Source organism: Gracilinanus agilis, chromosome 6, assembly GCF_016433145.1.
Source record: "Gracilinanus agilis isolate LMUSP501 chromosome 6, AgileGrace, whole genome shotgun sequence".
NCBI classification, from domain to species: domain Eukaryota; kingdom Metazoa; phylum Chordata; class Mammalia; order Didelphimorphia; family Didelphidae; genus Gracilinanus; species Gracilinanus agilis.
The window spans coordinates 76,664,476-76,684,663 of NC_058135.1; the positions used below are offsets into that span (position 1 = coordinate 76,664,476).

The 20,188-nt window shown below is 35.7% G+C and overlaps 1 protein-coding gene across 2 annotated transcripts in view; it reads right to left on the bottom strand.

The window, feature by feature from the left end:
- The window catches only part of ANK2 (ankyrin 2), a 308,584-nt gene that overhangs the window by 60,548 nt on the left and 227,848 nt on the right, over positions 1-20,188 (bottom strand). For both annotated transcript variants that reach the window (XM_044681396.1, XM_044681395.1), the window contains 7 exons: positions 18,468-18,503; positions 8,456-8,680; positions 6,593-6,691; positions 5,369-5,523; positions 4,386-4,597; positions 3,840-4,044; positions 355-451 (listed from right to left, as the gene is read on the bottom strand). In XM_044681396.1, the coding sequence (XP_044537331.1) occupies positions 355-451; positions 3,840-4,044; positions 4,386-4,597; positions 5,369-5,523; positions 6,593-6,691; positions 8,456-8,680; positions 18,468-18,503 (1,029 nt within the window). The remainder of the gene's footprint in view (positions 1-354; positions 452-3,839; positions 4,045-4,385; positions 4,598-5,368; positions 5,524-6,592; positions 6,692-8,455; positions 8,681-18,467; positions 18,504-20,188) is intronic.

Sequence of the window (20,188 nt, forward strand, 5' to 3'; positions counted from 1 at the left end):
CTCACATAGTTTTGTTGTTTTAAGCAGAGTTGGCTGTTTTGCTGACAGCAGGAAACTCCGGCTTGAGACCTGTGAGCCTTTGGAAAAGTTCTGGCAGCTTTTCTGATCATAATGAGTCAATCAGGGCAGGATGCTATCCATTTTCCTTATATTTGACTATAACAGGGGCATGTTTTTCATTATGTTATCACTGTTACTTCTCCTGCCCAATGTTGTTCAACATATAAAACTGAACCCACACTATATAAGAAAATATCTAGTCTTTTTCTCTGATACAATGGAATAACACAAAGTAAGAAAGCCAGTTTTCAGGGGACAAAATCAGTAACAGGGACTTCCTGTGCATCACCATACCTGGCAGATACATTGGTTGTAAAGGAAACACATTCATTGACAAATGTGAGTGGTGTGGTCCCTGTGATATCTTCCCACTGTGCCGGAGTTGTTCCACCTAAAATAATAACAATTGGAGACACACACACAGACAAACACAAATTAAAGATTAGGAAAAGCTCCATCCACAGAATCACAAGAAATGTTCCAATGCTTGGGTTCATTGCACCTCACCCACCAAATGATGCAATGAAAACAAGGAAGTCCATGCTGCTTCAGTTAACAGAACTGAGATAGTTATATGCCCAGGGTCATTAGGTTATCAGTTTTCCACTTAATAATCTGGCTTAACCAGTAATTGTTAGCCTCTGAAAACTACTTTTGAATCATGTGCATTCTCCGATTATACAATTCCATGTCCAATCTGGCAACTATTAATTCTACATCGGTAGAAGAAATAATATATAAATGTTTATGATTTTCTTCCTATTAAAGAACAGATAGCATAATTAACCTTGCTAAGAATTTTCATAATTGTGGGAAAATTGGAAGAGAACTCTCTTAAGTAGAGCTTCCAAAATGCTGACAAGACATCTTGTTGTGTATATACCATAACGAATAGCCTACAGACTTCTTAATCGTCTATCTGTCAACAAGCATTAAGTGCTTACTACTTTGGGCTGAACACTGTGCTAAGGGTTGTGTATCCAAAAGGAGGCAAAAATATGGTCCATTACCTAAGGGAGCTCACATTCTAATGAGAGAAACATTTACATATACATATATATGTACTTTTATATATACATATATATATAATTATATTTATTTTATATATATAGTAGGTATATAATTATATATATACATATATATAACATAAACACACACACACATATACATATATATATAGTAAATATTTAGGAGATACTAAATAGGAACGTCCCAAATAACATTATGAAAAATGAAGATTCTTTTTTTAAAAGATAGTTAAGAATACAGAAGTCATTGCCAAATCAGCAGTGCCTTATCAAATAGTCAAAAATCAAAACCCGATAAAAATGAGGTTTCATCAAGCAATTCCAACCTGACCCACTTAAATGTGCTTTTGATGCCCCAAATCCAAAATGGATAAAACAACAGACTCTCATAATTTTCTAGAGAAGTATAACCAATGTAAGTCATTTACCACAAAGAATATAACAAAAGCTTAAAAACTTTCTTGGTGAGAAAACAATTTCCTTGCAAAGGCAATGCCCTCTTTAGAACATAAAATTATTTTTAAAGTTATACGAAGAAAGGGAATACAGGATTAAAAACAGTATTGCCTAGAAACATATGTTTACAGAAAGTCTGACAAGAAATCAAAGTTAAGACAAAGAATCCTGAAGACATTTAAGGATAACCTGGAAGGACAATAACAATAATTTCATTTTTTCATTTGTCTTTTGTCAGTACCCAATCTTGACCACTCTCCAGTACATGACACAGCTCTCCCCCTCTTCCTTTTAGTTATTGTCTCCTCTCTGGGTTCTCATGGCACCACTCCGTTATGACTCCTTTTCAATCTATCAAACCAATCCCTCCTATAAAAGCTCCTTTACAGAATGATCAGTCATGACCTGTCCCCTGTGCATTTATATATCCTACTGTCCCATCCACTTCTCTTTTCTTTTTGTATTCTTTTGAAAATCTCATCAATTTTCATGGATGCAAAAATCATCTGTATATAGGTGACTCACAAATCTTCAGATCACACTTTAGTCTGTTTCCCACTACCTCACCTGACATTTCTCTCTGCCTTGATATCCACAAGTACTTCAAATTCAAGAAGTCTAAAACAGAATTCATTCTCTTTCCCCTAAATAAACCCCTTGTACAAACCTCCCAATTTCTGTCAGTGGCACTTTTATTCTTTGAATCACCCAGGATTTCCATCTGGAACTCATTCATGACTCTTCATTTTCAATCAGTCTTTATAGACAAGTCTTGGTGATTCTACTACCTCTTGTCAATCCACTCTTCCAAACTTATACCACAGCCATTCCACATCACACCTGGACTATTAAAAAATTGCTCTCCATGCAACCATTCTTTCTCCTGTCTCTAATCCATCTTCCACTTTGCTGCCAAGTTGATATTCTTAAATTTCAGGTCTGAACATGTCATTCTTCTGCTCAAAAAGATTTAGTGATTTTGCATTGCTTTTCATAATAGGAACTCTTCAAGAGCTCTATCTGGATTCCCAATTGCCTTTCATATTAGGAACTCTTCAAGAGCTCTATCTAGATTTCCCATTACCTTTCATATTAGGAACTCTACAAGATCCCTATCTTCCGGATTACATATGACTCCTTTCCATCCATTCTGTATTGTTCATACAGTATATTCCATCTCTTGCCTGTGTTCCTTTATAAAAGTTATCTGTTGTGCCAGAAATATTTTTCCTCCTAACCTTGAGCTCCCTTCAAGGGCCATTTCTTATTCCATCTCCTTCAAGAAATCTGTCCTGTTTGGCCCAATTAATACACTCTTTACTAGATATATATTTTGTGGCATTTCCTAAATTTACTCATCTGCAAACACATTGTATTTTCCCCTATCCCTAGCAAAAAGTAATCTCCTTGAAGGCAGGGATTGCTTCATTCTTGCATTTCTATCCTCAACTCTCATGACAATGCTTGTACTTAGCAATCACTTAATGTTGATTCTTGGGTTGTTCTGTATACAAGTCTAAAGGGCAGGATGTTTAGGCAGATTACCATTTTGTATCATTTCTGATTGCAAGAGACTGGTACTTAAGATGAAAGAAAAAAGAAATGGATGAATGACAATCTGTTCCACTGGATTTACTCTACCATCCATCAAGGAATTAAGCCTCAGAGTTATTTGCCTGATTTTTTTTCTTCTAAATGATTTAGTGTTATGCAGAGAAAGGTTATTTTCTGGGTATATTAGCCTATAATATTTGTCTAAATATACATCAATAAAAGTCCACATAATAAATTAAAAGGGAGAAAGAGGATTACTAAATAACCTTTAAAAATGAAAAAATGAATTTTATAAAATTGATTATTGAGGTAGGCATATCTAAAGATGGAAAAGATTCTGAATTGGAAGATTTGGCTTAAAAAAGGTGAACAACAGATCATTGTAATTACTCCCTCCTCCTAATATATAAAAGAATATATATTATATGTCTAATAAATATAAATATGAAAGAATATATATAATACATGTAAAACATATAAGATGTAAAAGAAAACCATCCCAAGTGATGATTGATTAAAATTTCTTTAGTTTATGTTCCTACAGAAGTGTTATGACTTTTAGCACCTACCTCCCAAAGTTATGAGGATCAAATGAAATAATAATTGTTAAGCACTTAGCATAATCCCTAGTAGGTATTATACATAAGGTTAGCAATTATTATTTAAATAGTCACAAGAGAAGAAGCTGAACCAGAATTTTTATATATCCGACATAAAAGTTAGTGATCTCTTACAACTCACCTGTTATGCTGCATAGTAACCTTAAAGTAGGTGTGTCACCCCCAAAACCATTCAGCATGCCATCACTGGAGGCTTTGGGCACAGGAATTGTCATTGTGATTGGCTTGTGAAATTTTCTTCTTCTGGGTTCTAAAGTGACTATAGGGCTGAAAGTTGCTTTGTTGCCCAGGATCTTCCTAATGAGTTCACTGTGCATAGGTTGGGCCTTTCCAAAGGAGAAAAATTTGAAAATAAAATTGAATCCTTAATCCCATTATGAACCATCTTTCAACCCCCTTAACCTCCCCAAAACAAACAAATAACTTTCCCCATTTGCCCTAAGATTAATTTGTTTGATTTCTGGAAAAAATAATTTTACAAGATGTTTAATTACCAATATTCCCTTATTTTTTATTATTCATTTTATATTATTCACATAAATGTTCATATTTTCAAAGAGCTTTGCAATTCACTTTCTATTACTGAATTTATATTGAGCATCTTTACAGATTTTATTCATGTGACTAAATTCATCAGAATCGTTGGCATCACAAATGTGATACGCACCTGCAAACCAACACGGATCCGCTTTGTCAGTGCTCCCTCGGGGAAGACGGCCTGCACTTGGGATACCACGGTGCTGCTTAGCACACCTCCCTCTGGTCCAATCAAATTGCTATCTTGCTTGATCCGGGACACAACTGCAAAGTACTGTGGGAAGTCTCGAGTGATGATGCGACATATTCGTTTCTTTTCTAAGTCTTCGGGGCTATCAAGCACTGAGACAAGAAATGACCCATCTTTACATATCAAGGATATCTTACAGAAAACATTGTAATGTATTTGGGCCTGTGAGAAGAATCTATAGTAAACAAGTAAACAAAGTTTATGGAAAAATGAAAACTAAAGAGTCTCTTCACCCTAGTCCAGCATGTATCTGAACTTAATATTTCAAACAGAATTGAGAGAAGAATAATGACTCTTACAAAGTCAAGAGAGTGATGATAACCTTTAAAAATTTCACTTTATAAAAGAAGAAATTGAGGTTTGGGCCAATTGGGATTTTCCCATGTTTGCTTAGCAAATATCACAGCCAGGATCTAAACTCAGATCTCTCCTGACTCCAAAGCCAGCATTTTCCCCACCATACTCAAGTGTTTGTAGTGTATCACCATTAGCAGGTACCAATGTGTATCTTGATGTGTGAGAATCAACCTTAAAAATTGTTATAAAATAATCATGGAAAGCTAATGAGTGATGAAGAATGATATACATCTCCCAATAGAGAAGTGAGGAACCAAATATACAAAATGAGAGATGCATTAGGACATGACCAATGTGAGAATTTGTTTTGTCTTGACTGCAGGTGCATCTATATCTGTCTAAAAGGATTTTGTTTTTCTTTTTTCTTCTGGGAGGGGAGGAAAGAGAAAAGAAATAACTTTTTTAATTTTTAAGAAGAAAATTTAATTTAAAAATGAATTCAATGAGATGAAATTGCTTCAATATTTCCATCTTTGCCTCTTTTTGAAACTCTAAGAACTCATTACCTTCATCCATGCCATTTAGAATTTCATTCAATTCATCCTCTGTGTATTCACAATAATGCTCTTTCCAGCTGTCCCCATTTTCACTTCGAAGAATCACCAGTTCCCTCTCCTTTCCTCGAAGAGCCGCAAAATGAGGAATCTCCACAATCACAGGCCTGGCACAGCAACATAGCATGTTAAATATAGGTAGAAGTTTCCCAGAGGCAAAGTAAGAAGTTCTATTCTGTCTGTTCCAAAGAGACCTGGAATTACTCTCTTTCTAATGGCAGGCACATCAAGGTCAGCTCTCTGGCTCTCATCAGGAAGACATTACCATAAAGTAGTATTTTCTAGCTTAAGAAACTACCCCCAACCCCATCCACCCTTCCATGCTCCAGGTAGATGTTGCCTTATGTCAAATGATGCTCTATTGTGAATCCAAGTGTGCATCCTGCACCCTTTAGTTTTTAAATATATGGAAAATACATTTAACCAAATAAATTCTTGGGCAGTGCTAGAATTTCTACTTTAAAACATCTTAAACAAGGTAGAAGGTGGCAGACAAGGAAGGACAAATGGTAGTTTAAGAGGGAAAATGGCGGGCTTGGATGCTTCACAGGTTGATGTACTTAACTCTATAGAGGGTGATGTGGAAAGAGTTTATTATTTATGGAGAGTCATGCATTCATGGATTGCTTGTATTTTCTCCATTCAAGGAAAAAAATAGGCATATTTCCACAATATGAAGCTAACCAATGGGAATGATCAACTCTGCCCAATTGTGTCATATGCCTATTACCATTAACTTCCACTGGATGCACTATCCCATAGAGGGTGTTGCCTTTTTGTTTTTTCAACTTTATGCTCTCTTAGCACACAAGGTTTCCTTATGGCTTCTGATTCAAATCCAGGTTGCTTTGCTACAGACTTTATGCTCAATCCAACAACATCATAAGTGGCACATAGTACAACTAGGCAGATCTCATGCTTGAACGAAAAAAAAAGAAAGTCACAGAACTTCGAGAAAAAAAAAGTATTAAAACATATCACTCAAAACAACGACAAAAAAAAAAGAACCACATACCACAAGGGTCAGAAATGGCCCACTAAAGGTAGATATAGAGAATTTAAATCATATAGAGGGACAATGTCATGGGCACAATGACATAAAGAGAAATCATATTGCAGAAGAAAGAGAAGAATGGGAAGGCCAGCAACCATCAATTTGTTTTAAGTCGCTCCTACCCAAGGAATTTGGTTCCAGGAGGCCCCAGCTGAAGGATTCGGCTGACCAAGCTTTCTCCCTCATTAAGTGGGGGAGGAGCCGTTGGCAGGTGAAGTTTACTGAGTACATCCAAAGCAGCAATGAAAGAAAGAACATAAGTAAGCTCCATGTATTGGTTTTTTTTGCTTTTGTTTTGTTTTTTGTTTTTTGTTTTTCCTCCACAGAAACCAGTGTCAAGATCTAATCGACAGAGTGGAGTTAAGTTTCACACTGCCTTTAGGTTCTGCTCCCTCCACGACTCACGAGGTTTAAGCAACGGAAGCCCCGTGTGTACAGCGGAGGTGCAAATGGAGTGGGAAAGTATCAGTTTTGGTAGACCTGTCACTATCCATTTTCATTGCTAGGATAGTCCCCCAAAAAATTGCCCCATGGGAGATAACCAAGCTGTTAGGAATGCTATTAAAAAAAACTGACTCTGTAGAGATGATTTGGAAGATGAGTTTTCATGGATATTTCTCGACAGACTTAGAGATCGATAAAAAAAAAATGGTGGAATCAACTGAGGTTGTGAGAGAAGAAAAGAGACTGGTGTGGAGAAAGAATAACTAAGGAATGACTAGCCGTTAGAGAAATTTATGACTGAACCCAGATTTGGCCAGTTTTTTGCTTTTAGTTTTTGTTTTTTTAAGGGACACGGAAAATGGCTTCTGTAATTGGGAAATACAGACAAACCTATTTCCAGTTATGAAAGTTGTTTGATGCTTTGAGATCTGCCCCAAATCTCAAGGCTTCAGAACTGGCTGGGTTCTCAAGCAGGAACACTGGGTGCAGCAACAATCAAACTAAGCTAATGGGACTCCTGGTCCGCAGGCTTCCTTCCCAGTGATTCAAGCTTGAACAGGTAACGACAGGACTTAAATACAATTGATTTGTTTCAAAACATTTTGAAACCTTTCCCTCTCCCCCAATTTCATTCTTTTGCCAGTTGTCAGCAGTTGCTATTCATTCTTTGGCACCTTGGGATGATGCCACTTCATAGGATAGCAGCTGAACAAATAAACAAAAGACAGGAAAGTGCTGGTTTCGGTTCAAAATTGCTAAAATGAGCATGGCAGTAGTTAGTTTTGATCTTCCAACGCTCCAGTAAAATATGACTAAACAAACTGCCATAGTAATTCTAAGGCTCTAAGTTGCAATTTTGATTGGGGGATGGGGAGATGGGGAGTGGTTTGAATCACAAAGGCTCTGTTATTTGGAAATCCTAAGGAAGGGGTTCTTAACCTTTTTCATTTCATTTTATTTTATTTCATTTTTTGCATTATGGACCCCTTCCCAGAATAATGCCTTTAAGTGCATAAAATAAAGCACCCAAATTATCCCCCCCTCCTTTTTTATTTTTAAAAGCTCACAGACCCCAGGTTAAGAACCCTTGTCCTAAGGTAATGTGGTTTTACACTTTGAAGGTCCTCGTCCAGTGATTCAGGGTTACACCTAGAGCAGACTTTAACAACAATTTTGGATTTGTACTTTTTGCATGAAAAAGGTATGATTTAAATAGAAAATGTAAATATTTACTTACCGCCAGCAAGAACATGATTCCCATGTTGGAAGTCCAACAACAATTATGATATTGAATCCACCCATTACACACATATTGAACCTTATTGCCATTTTAACCAAAAGTGATAAATGATTACTTAAAATTACAAGGTATTCACACCGAGTTCATCCCTGATGGGCTACTACCTTTGTTATGGTATGCCCAAGTGAGCCAGTCTGCTTTCAAAATGGCCCAATACCATCTTCAGTTTCATTTCTGGAATCTCCATGAGAAGACGTAAGCTTTTTCACGACTGACAGGAAGGCTCATTAAAAACTCTTACCCAAGGAACTGAGCGCCAGAAGGTCCAACTTCAATCAGACGGCTGGCCAGGCCTTCTCCTTCCACCATTGGGGGCATTGTGGCCAGTCTATGGCGTTTGACTAGTCGGCAAGTGACTCGTGTTGGGGCGGTACATTTCCGAGGTGGAATAATAATCCTGAGCCCATTGTGTCTGCAGCCACGCATAGCACCACCTCGGGCATCCACCATAAAACTAACCAGGAAACTAAAAATTGAAACAGATTAAATGGATTTGCAAAATACTGGGTGCATGTTGAACTCTGCTGTTTTAGTGTTCTTCGTATACTTTATTCCTTCCCAATGCTTTCCTTTCTAAATGTGCACAGTACCACATGCTGCTTCCCTTAGATACATAGCGGTAAATATTTGTTTGAATGAATAATCCTATTTTGCACCAATGCCTGTGATCCTGGATGCTTTGTACCAACAAAAGGAATTATACTAATTTATGTTGACAATGGTGACATCAAAATGTCAGCTGGGAATAAAAATATGTCTAATTAAAATAAGAAGGAGGTGGAAGGGAGTAATAGAAAGCAACTTTAGCCATGTATTGGTGTATTCTCATTCTTCTGTAAATGAATAGGTCTATTGCTAATATCCTGGCTTCTTTATGTGTAAGTGTGTGTATGTGTTTAAAGCAAACCCCTTTGACAAACCACACTTAGACGGGATGTGAGGGTAGTCTATTGGGGATGAAAGATCTATTGGCACTCAACAGGTTTTTGATACAATCTATTTTCTAAAATTAGATCCTGTCTAACATCCTCTATTGTTAATCAGAACTTAAGTCTCAAATCTGTGCATGTGCAGTTTTATTTGACCTCTTCAAATTTGATGAACATTACTGAGAAGTTTTCAAAATCAAGTAGAATGCAAAATGTTAATAGACTCTATTAATTGGTTCAAATCTAAAACTGCTCATTCTTTAAATCAGTCATTGCCTTTATTCCCATAACTTTCATAATCTTCTTCCCTGATTGAAACACAATGAGAAAAAAAGGACAAGAGTGAGACAGTTTCAATGTTAATTCTTTCCATTGCTAATTCTAATATTTTTAAAATATAGATTCAAGAAAGTTGGGGCTCATTTAGCTATCAATAAAGTTTTCCATAAAGTGGTTTAAGCTAAGTGGCTTATTACAGCTAATCATTGGCTCATATAAAAATATCCCCATTCTTTTTGCTTTTCTAATAGTTCATGAAAAGACCTGGCATAACAAGGACCCTGTACTAACTCATTCAGACAGGATTTAGTTACTTTTTTTTTAACTCTTACCTTCTGTCTTAGAATCAATGCTAGGTACAGAAGAGTAGTAAGAGCAAGGCAATTTGGCTTAATTGACTTGTCCAAGGTCACACAGCTAAGGAAATATCTGAGCCCAGATTTAAACCCAGGACCTCCTGTCCCCAGGCTGGGCTTTATCCATTGAACCATCTAGCTACTCCTTAAAGAATTTTAAGAGGAAAATTCCAGGAGAGTTAGAGCCAGAGAGGTACACTAATCATTATTCTCAAGTAACCTACTTTGATATCACTTTTACCAATATTTATCCCATTCTAAGCTTTTTCTGCCTCTCTTTGCCATCATCAACATCAAGGCTTCTTCTATTGTTCAGTAACAGCACTTAACAAAGGTCTTATGTATATGCATACAAGTAAAGTCAACATTCCTTAAATGACCTGCCCTTTGAAAATCACTTCTGATAACATCTTAAGGAGGTTTGTTTGAAAGGGAAAATCAGAATGCAGGTGGTAGGGATGTTACAGCTATATTAGTAGCATAATTATGGCAGAATTGCAGCAGAATCATCCCATCTAAGATATTGTATCCATGACAACACTTTAAACAAAAAGAGATGTCATACAAATAAATTATATGATACAAACACGATACAGTTATGTTCTCTTTCAGGGCATACCAGAAAAGAAACATTAGCATCCACTTCATATCCAAACACAAGAAACCTCATTCCACATGCTGTTAAACAGAAATCCCATTGTTGGCTACAAAAATGGATGAGGAGGCACTGAATGCGCTTCCAAAGCATGTCATGCATAATGAAACCCCATGAAGAAGTGTCACAGTCCTTCCCACACATGCAGCAGCCAGCCTACCACCTACCATTCATTCATTCATTCCCAGCCCTCTAAAATTTTAGTGTGAGGTGTAAACTGGGGAGTACAATCAATAGTTCATCCTGAAGGGTTGATGTTTCTTTTCCTTATTAAAAAACAATAAGAAAATGTTGGCTGCTTTTCATCTCTTACTATTAGCCCTTAAGCATGAGCCTTAAATTAATTGTTTCTATTTGAATTTTTTAAAGACTCTAGGACTCATAAGAATAAACAAGAATGATAAAGATTTTAATGTGGCAAAAGTTTTTTTCATTTTTTCCCCATCTCTGGCTATGGTAAACGTGTGGAGATTTGTATTGAAATTAAAATCTTGCATATCCATGATAATAAAGATTTATTAATGTTTTATCCAGTGCATTCTCCATGGCCACACAATCCTGCTAAACTTTATGTGACTGCTAATGCTTTCTCTGTTCCCATGTCATGGGACTCATACTCTATTACCATTAGAATTGCTACTTCTATTAATATCCATCATTTAAAATAATTTTTAAAAACCTTTACCTTCTTTCTTAGAATCAACATTAAGTATTGGTTCTAAGGCAGAAAAGCAAAGGTTAGACAATGGAGATTAAGTGACTTGCCCAGAGTCACACAGCTAGGAAGTGTCTGATGTCAAATTTGAACCCAGGGTCTCCCATCTACAGGCCTGCTGTAGTGGGTCACCTAGTGGGTCACTGAAATAATTTTCAGTGTACTTAAGAGCCTTGTTCAATATTGATGGTTTCCTATTTATGTGATGTCATCATAAATTAATGTATGATTTAATAGTCATTCCATGACCAAGTGAAATATATTTGATGGGTTATTCCTTTCTTCTAAATTCTTTTGTCTTCTAGCTGCTCCATTTTTTTCATTTTTTAAGGACACCATCATTTCTGGAGCCCCTCTTTATTTCCCATACAAATGAGACATATATTAAACAAAAATACATGTTTTAACAATCTGTTCTCGTCGAGTTTACCAGTGACTGATAACTGTCAAATCCAATGATCTTTTCCCCATCTTCATTTTTGTCGACTATTCTGAGGCATTTGTCACAGTTGGCCCTATCTCCTCCTGGCTATTCTACTTACCCACCTTCATCCTCTCCATGTCCATCCTTTCATGACACTTCTTTATCCTTATTCTCCCTCTAGTTCTCTAATTCCTCCTCCTCAGTGTCTTTTACTGGTTCATCATCTCTGTGAAGATGTTGTTCCAAGCTCTGCCCTTCTTTGCCTTCTCCTTTTCTGTGTCTACACTGTCTCCTAGTATTCTTATCCATTCTCCTGGCTTTCTTCTCCAATTCTACATAATATCTTTCAAACTTATATATCCGCTCAGTGTCTTACCTGAATAATAGTTTATGCTTCTTATTGCCTTCTGAATATTTCCACAAGGATGGGAGTTTAGAAGGGAATAAACTTGTAGTAAGTCCCTACTGTGTGCCAGGCTTTGTGCTAAGAGTGTGGGAAGCCATTAAGAGAAATTAGAATCTCGAATAGATGTTTTTATCTGGACCCCATCAAAAGGTCAACACAGCACGGCAGAGCCGTGCGTTGAACCCACTACTCTTATCAGAGTAAGTATAGTTTGGGTTATCTGAGATAAAAATCTGAGATTCCTCTTTTTGTTTAAATTAAAATGATTTATTACACAGGAAAACTTTTAATAATGAGAGGAGTCATCAAGTGTTATAATCATTAGCTATAGCTGGATCTGATGGGATTTACAGATTATACTGTTTCTTTATGGCTCCCCACACTAAGAGCTTGATAAATATCTTAGTTGATCCTCATAACAACCTTGCATGTTAAGGGCTATTATTATCCATATTTTACAGATGAGTAAACTGAGGCAAACAGAGGTTAAGTGACTTGGTAAAAGTAGCAAGTGTCTAAGGCTGGATTTGAACTCAGGGTTTCTTGACTACAAGCTCAGCCTGTCATCTATCTGTTTGTTATCTATCATCTGGCCTCACAAGCCAACTGGGTGTCACCTCAAATCCAAAAGTCCAAAGTTAACTTATCATCCTGCTCCCTAAACCTGCTTGTCCTCCCTATTTTCTTATTTTTTTAGTGGGAGTACAATATTCCCAGTCCTTAAAGCTCAAAAACTTCTTCAGCTCCATGAAAATAGGGACTGTTTCATTCATTGTACTTGCAACTCTAGCACCTTGCAAAAGTGACTTGTCAATAGCGGGTTCTTGAATAAATGTTCTTTGATTGATTGACTGAGTCATCTTTGATTCTTTCCTTTTAATCACACTCCACATAAGATAAGGTGCTTTAAAAATCCTCTTGCAACCAACTTGAGCATTATCTTTCACAGTCCATCCCTTCCTCTCTGTTCAAACTACCACTAGTAGTCAAGGACCCCATATCCCCTTGCTTTGTCTATTATATCTCTAATGATCTTCTTGACTCCAATCTATCTCCTCTCTAAGCCTATTTTTTACAAAGCCCCTCTTTCTCTCTTACACCCCGTGTACTTTTGTCTATATGCTCTGTTCCACGTCTGATAAGCACACTCTCCACATTGTTCACTGCCTGCTCTAATCCTCATCCTTCAAGCCTCAATTCAATCTCCTTCAAACCTTGCCTGATTCATATGAAAATAATCTCTCCCTCCCTACATTTTCTTAGATCACTTGGTTTGAATGTCTCCTTTGTTCTTATCACACTCTATATCCTATCATACTTAAGTAAATTCCTATAATGTTATAATGTTGGATTGTCATTATTTTCCTCTAGCTTATTACCATCCTTTCCTAAAAGAGTAAGCCTACCTTACACTCAGTAGATATTTGATATAGATTTGCTTGGTTGAAATGAGGTAGTTTATGGTCAAGTCCATTTTAAGACTCTATGCTTACATGTGAAAAATAAAAGGAGAGATTGTGAAGTACAAAGGTATTTTATCTGTAGCAGTAGACTGTGTTTTGGTGTCGGTATCGATTTTGTCAAAAAGAGATGACAAACTTTTCAAAGGTTAGGGCTTTACTCAAAGGTACTAAGATGGAAAACAGCTGTAACTTCTAGTGAGTTCTATGGACCTTTCTTTCTTAAGGAACTTCAGGGCAAAATTCTTTTATTTTTCCCTCTGTTATATTAAGATAGGATGCCAGAAGAGAGGAATGAGGGAAATGAAGTGTTTGACTCTTAACATTTCTATTAAGAATGATAAAAATGGATTAGGAAGGACACAGATCAGGAAATAAAAATAAATCTGCCCAAGGACAAGTGTTCTACAGGTAGAGGTAGGACAATAATTATATGTTTTAGAGTCAAGATTCTATGTTGAAAATAAAGAAATGGCATGAGAGAGAAGAGTACAAGACTTCTGGATTAGCTAACACAAGTGTGCTGTTACTAAAGAATTCTGGTGTGTTCTAAGACAGATTACAAGGAGATGGTGGTGGAAGGAGCACTACATTGGAACTCAGAAGAGAGGCTTTAAATGACTGGATTGTCCCATCTGTGTGACCTTAGACGAATCAATTCCTTTTTCTAGGTCCTCATGTCCTGACTATAGCAAGAGAGAGTTGGAATTAATCATTTGGAACATCACTTCCAACCCAAAGCTTTTTTGAGATTCTGTGAGGAACTGGTAAACTTGCTTCTGGAAGAGGTTTGAGGGAGATGTTTTATGTACCATCATACATGCAGGGATATGATTTATTGTTGTTCAATCATTTCAATCATGTCTGATTCTTTGTGACCCCATTCTTGGCAAAGATACTGGAGTGGTTGGTCTTTTCCTTCTCCAGCTTGCTTTACAGATGAAGGAACTGAGGCAAGCAAGGATAAATGACTTGTGCAGGGTCACACAGCTACTAAGGCAAGCTACTGAGTTTGGATTTGAACTCAGGAATATGGGTCTGCCTGATTCTAAGTATGGCACTATATTTCACTACCTAGCTGCCCAGGGATATGATACTTTATTAAAATTCAAAACATAAAAACCCACCATAGGATATAAAGTATGACTCAGATGAAGGAGTTAACAAAATATTATATAAAACCTATTGTGTGTGTGTGTGTATTTTTTTAAAGGATAAATTAACAAGAACCTGAATTCTACCTCTGATGTTTGATTACCTGTGTGATCTTTGGCAAATCATCTAACATTTATGGGCTTCTCTTTCCTCATCTGTAAAATGAAAGGGTTGGACCAAAAGAGGTCTCTTTCAGCTCTAAATCTATGATCTTAAGATTCTAAGTAGAGACTAAAGTTATTGCTGAATTCTAGATAAGAAGCTAAAAAATAAGAAAAACTGTATTGAAGGGAAAGAAGAAATAAAATGAGTAGTACAATTTTACAAAGCTAATTAAAGTCTGTAGAAAAGAAAATAATAGGAGTGAATGCTAATTTATAGACTGGAAAGGAATTAAAAAGACTGAAAAATTACATAAAAATACTAGAAATAAATAAGATTCTAAATGATAACAGAAAAAATATCAAGTAACTGGACTGATTATACAGTTGAATATATATAGAGAGACATAAATTTCATATATAAAGCATTTATTCAAGAGCAGAATTAGAAAAGAATGGGTATTGAGGAACACTAGAGAAAGCTATTTATACCTAATTGTTAGTTTATGAAGCTTATTATAAGTAAAAATTTATCAGATAATTCGAATACCTTAAGATAAATTGTAAAGAGTTAAACTCTTTAATTAAAAAAATAAGAAAGGAACCTCTAATGTCACTCCACAGATTAGTATTATATAAATAAATAAATAGAATTAGTCAAGGAAAACTATTTAATGAGCAAAATAAATGTATACAAAGCAGTAAACAAATGGCATAGGAACAACTCTCTCAAAACTTCAAAGGAAAATGAAAAGTCTGGAAGGTTTAAAGAATGGGAATTCTATGGGAAATGTGTCTATATACATATGAAAATGTTTTCATCAGATTTCTTCAATGATCCACAGTGTAAAATGGAGAATAGCAGGATATGTTTAATTTTTTGAGATCCTTAAAAAAGTCACCCTATTATCCATTTCTCCACTAGAGTGAGTCTCCTTATCTTATCTGGTCGTCCAAACTCAACTAAGTGGTAGATTGACAGATGGTAGGCTGAGAGTCTGGTAGATGAAAATATTGATTGAAATTAATAGTGTAATGTTGGAAAAATCCCTTAACTACTTTTGGTCTCAACTTCTTCACCTATAAAATGAGTGAATGTTAGATTCCAATGATTCCCCAAACTTTTTTGGCCTACCACCCCCTTTCCAGAAAAAATATTACTTAGCACCACTGGAAATTATGAAACTATTTGTTGAACTCAGAATAGAATGTAATACCAAAAAAAAGCGGTAGCGCCCACTTTGGGAATCATTGGATTAGACTAACCTTGAAGTCCCTTCTAGCTCTGAATGTTCAAACCTTTCCTCATACACTTACGACCTGTGTAACCCTGGGCAAGCCACTCTTTTGCTTTGGTTTTCTCAACTGAAAAAATGAAATAACAATAGCACCTATCTCACAGGCTCATTATGATGATCCAACGAGAAAATATTTTCCAAGTACTTGGTATAGTTCCTGGCACATAGTACACTTACCTAATAAATGTTTATGCTCTCTGCACTCTCATTCCTTATGTTTGTATTGCAAAGTGATTAGGAATGGGGTCCATTAGTCCAAGTAAAGATTTATGGGGATATTCTGAATCTTAGTTGAGGAGCAGTAGTGTATGCCATAGAGATTTAGACACATATGATGATGTGTGGATGTGATAGTGTAGGTATATATGAATACAACATACATATATATTCAAACATGTATAGCAATCATAAATATTACTCAAAATATTCAAATATTGTATTCCATCAGTCTCATTTCAATTAATGAGTTCTTCACAAAAGGTACTAAAATAGAATTGGGGCACCATCCTAATAATAATTGGATTAACAAAAACTTTAAAATTATAAATGATTGATGAAAAGCACTGAAGGGCTATTTAACATAATCGATTGACCATGATTAATGCAAGAAACATACATATGTGTATAGATAGTTATAATTTTTTGCTATGCTATCATTAGAACTTTCAACTAAGATGCTCTGCAGAAAACTGTAAATGCCTAGCACAGTGCTTGGCACATGGTAGATAGTTAAATATTAAGTAAGATAGCTCCAAAAGTGGACTTTACAAACAAAAATCTAGCATAGAAATTAGCTTAAATTTTAAACACATGACTTACTTTCCAAATGAAATTCAGCAATCATGAAAAATACAAATCACACCGGATTTTTCATAAATTGTGACATATTGCAGGTTATCACAATTTGAGAGAAAAACGCAAAAGCAGCACAATATCATTAAGCAGACCACTCGCCTACAGTTAGATCCCACTGAACTAAACAAGGCTACATGCTTCAGTTAATGCAGCAGGAGATAATGACTCCAGTTTTGAGAACACTGTATTCATCCCCAACAAATCTGCTCATTTTTTAGGTACAGAGACTTTTAATTCATTTAAGGTTGGGAGCAGGATTGGAAAAGGTGAGAGGGAAAGGAAATTAAGACATTCCAAGTTAGTGACTGGGTAAAAGAGTAAGGGGAAAAAAATTCATCAGGTTGCTTCAGTGATCCACAAAAGTACAATTAGAAAATATAGGGGTAAATCTGATATCTAAAATACTAAAAAAAAAAAAAGCCTTATCTCTCTCTTCCCTATCTCAAAGATTCCTTCATATTTCGTGAGTTGATAGATTGATAAAAATTAGTTACCAGAAACAAGTCATTCAAAATCCATTCATCATCACCACCATGGAATTTAATGTCATTTTAGTTTTACTGTTGCTTGAGAAAACAAAGGGTAGAGGGCAAAAAAAAATCCACTGGTTTTATAATCATAAGATCTGTGAGTCCCCAAATCTTAAAAGCACTAATGGATTGCTTAGGGTAAGTCACTGCACCTCTAAAGCTTCAGTTTCTCCTCTATAAAGGAGTGATGATAATACTTTCACTGCTGACCTCACAGGATTGTCCTAAGGAAAAAAGCTTTGGAAATCTTGAAGTGCTGCAGAAATTACAACAAAAGGTGGTCCTAGAGATTAATATAATACATTATGGTATTTGAAATCAGAATATTTAGCTCATCTTTTTTTTCATGCAATGTGATCATCTGTAATGTTACAAAAGGATGAGTACATAAGAGAAAGAATGATTATCTATATAATTGAGGAATAATATCAATTCAACCTTTTTTTTTGTATCCCTAAGTGCGTGCCTGGCACATAGTAGGTGCTTAATAAATGCATCTTAACTGATTTTTAAAAACCTCTCCAATTAACATGGTATAATTGATCACTTATATTAGAATATCAACTGAAAAGTTACTACTAGGTGAGATAATTTTCTGAAATGGTCAAAAGAGTATTCATTTAAATGCATAAAAAACTAAGGAAATCACACAATAAAGAACATTTCTTTCTTTGTTTCCACTAGAATATGGTGAGAAGACTAGGATTGGCTCATTGCCACCTAAAATCATAATCCTTTAAAAAGACTTAAAAATAACTGAACCAAGTTGCATACCTTCTATAGAAACGCTGTGTTCAGCTACAGAGCTTCTTTTCATGAGAGGAAACTGGGAAGTATTGGCATATGGTCCACACTGTCTAAAGCACTCTCCTACCTAAATACAAATAACACTCCCACAAAAAAAATAGCCACCCTTCCAAAAAATAAGATGAATGATGGCTAATGGCCTTCTCTGGTGACAAATCTCTGTTTCCTACATAGCCCCACACTAAAGCATCCTGAGGTAAGGTGAAGATAGGAAGAAATGATCCAAGAGGGAGGGGAAAAAATGGGTGACATGTTCAGAAAAATAAATTATGCACAAGTTCACCTGCTGTTGTCATGATCAAGACACGGAGATGAGCGGCTGCAACAGAATAGAGACTTTAGCACAGAGAAGGAATGGATAAAGTGAAATATAAAGAAAGAAATCAGAAGAGAATGCAACTAAAATATATTGTATATTTATGCACACACCATATATATGTATATGAACACATATACATACATGCATAGATAGAGATATAGAAAAGATAGAAACAATGACTGAGTCTTATGCCCTCAGATTGGCTACCAATTAAATTTTTAAAATCCATTTATAAATTTATATTCTATAAATCAATAACTAAAGAATGTTTTCATTAAAGTGTTTTAAAAGAATATCTTTAGGATATACTCTTCTAATTAAAATTACCATTCTCATGAATACTGACAAAAATAACTTGGTAGAAAAGGTTGCTAGAATTTGTCTTTTCTCTTTTTTTAGTTAAAAACCCTTACCTTCCGTTTTAGAATCAATACTATGTATTGGTTCAAAGACAGAAGAGTGGTAAGGGCTAGGCAATGGGGGTCAAGTGACTTGCCCAGGGTCACACAGTGAGGAATAGAATTTGTCTTTTAACAATGTTCAGAATTTGTATTTTATAAAGAAATTCGATATTGACACAGACTGGCCAGTTGTGTGTAACTTATAGTCTCAGAGAGTTTCCTACAGCATTGAAGGATTTGGTGACTTACTCACAGTCATCACACATCTAGGACAAGTCAGAGGCAGGTCTGGAACCTAGGTTTTCCCAATGCCAAGCCTTATCCTCTTTCCACTACATCATTTTGCCTCTCTCTAACAATGAGAGGGTTTAAAAAAAAGATGATATCATTCTATAGTATCCTCTAAAAATATTTATGCATAAAATTAATGACATATGGCTCAGTGGATAGAGAGCCAGACTTGAAGGGAGGAGGTCCTGGGTTCAAAGCTGGTCTCAGACACTTCCTAGCTGTGTGACCCTGAGCGCTTAAACCTTACTTTCAAACCTTTACTTCTTTTCTGCCTTGGAACCAATGCACAATATTGATTCTAAAACAAAACGTAAAGGTTTAAAAAGATAAATAAAATTAATGACATGTTCCCAAAATGTTTAAAAATTATGATGTCTCATATTATAATTTAGAGTCATTCATGTTATGAGGTGTAGATTTGTGCAAGTCTTTTTAGGGTATAGTATGGGTATCCCTAAAGGGTGAAGATGATTTCGGTTCTTAAAGATGTATATTAAAGACTATAAACAGGCAGGGAATTTGGAATGACATAAAAAATCACTATGGTACACATACTTATACACTAATATCAAAGTAATTTTTTAAGTGGCGAGGACCTCAGAATCAGTGAGATTTCCAAAATTATTCAGCACTTTACTGAATTAAACTGATAACATTAGATTATCAGAAAAAAATATGCTTAAAGAATCTCATTACAGGCTCCTGGCATGGAAGTTTAATCTGCCAATGGAAATCAGTAACTTTCTTTAATTTATAGACAGGGTTTTTTTTTGGGGGGGGGGAATACTAAGAGGTTATGTGATAAAGCTGGCAAGTGTCAGAGGTAGTGTTTTGAACCTAGTCTCCAAGGCCTTATTTTCTATCCATTATACCTGAAGAAATATTAGAATAGACCAAATGCAAGGATTGCCATTGTTAGTTATAATACAAATGATATTATTACTAAGGACAATGGGTTTAGCACTTTTTTGCCTTGGTTTTTTAATGGGAAAG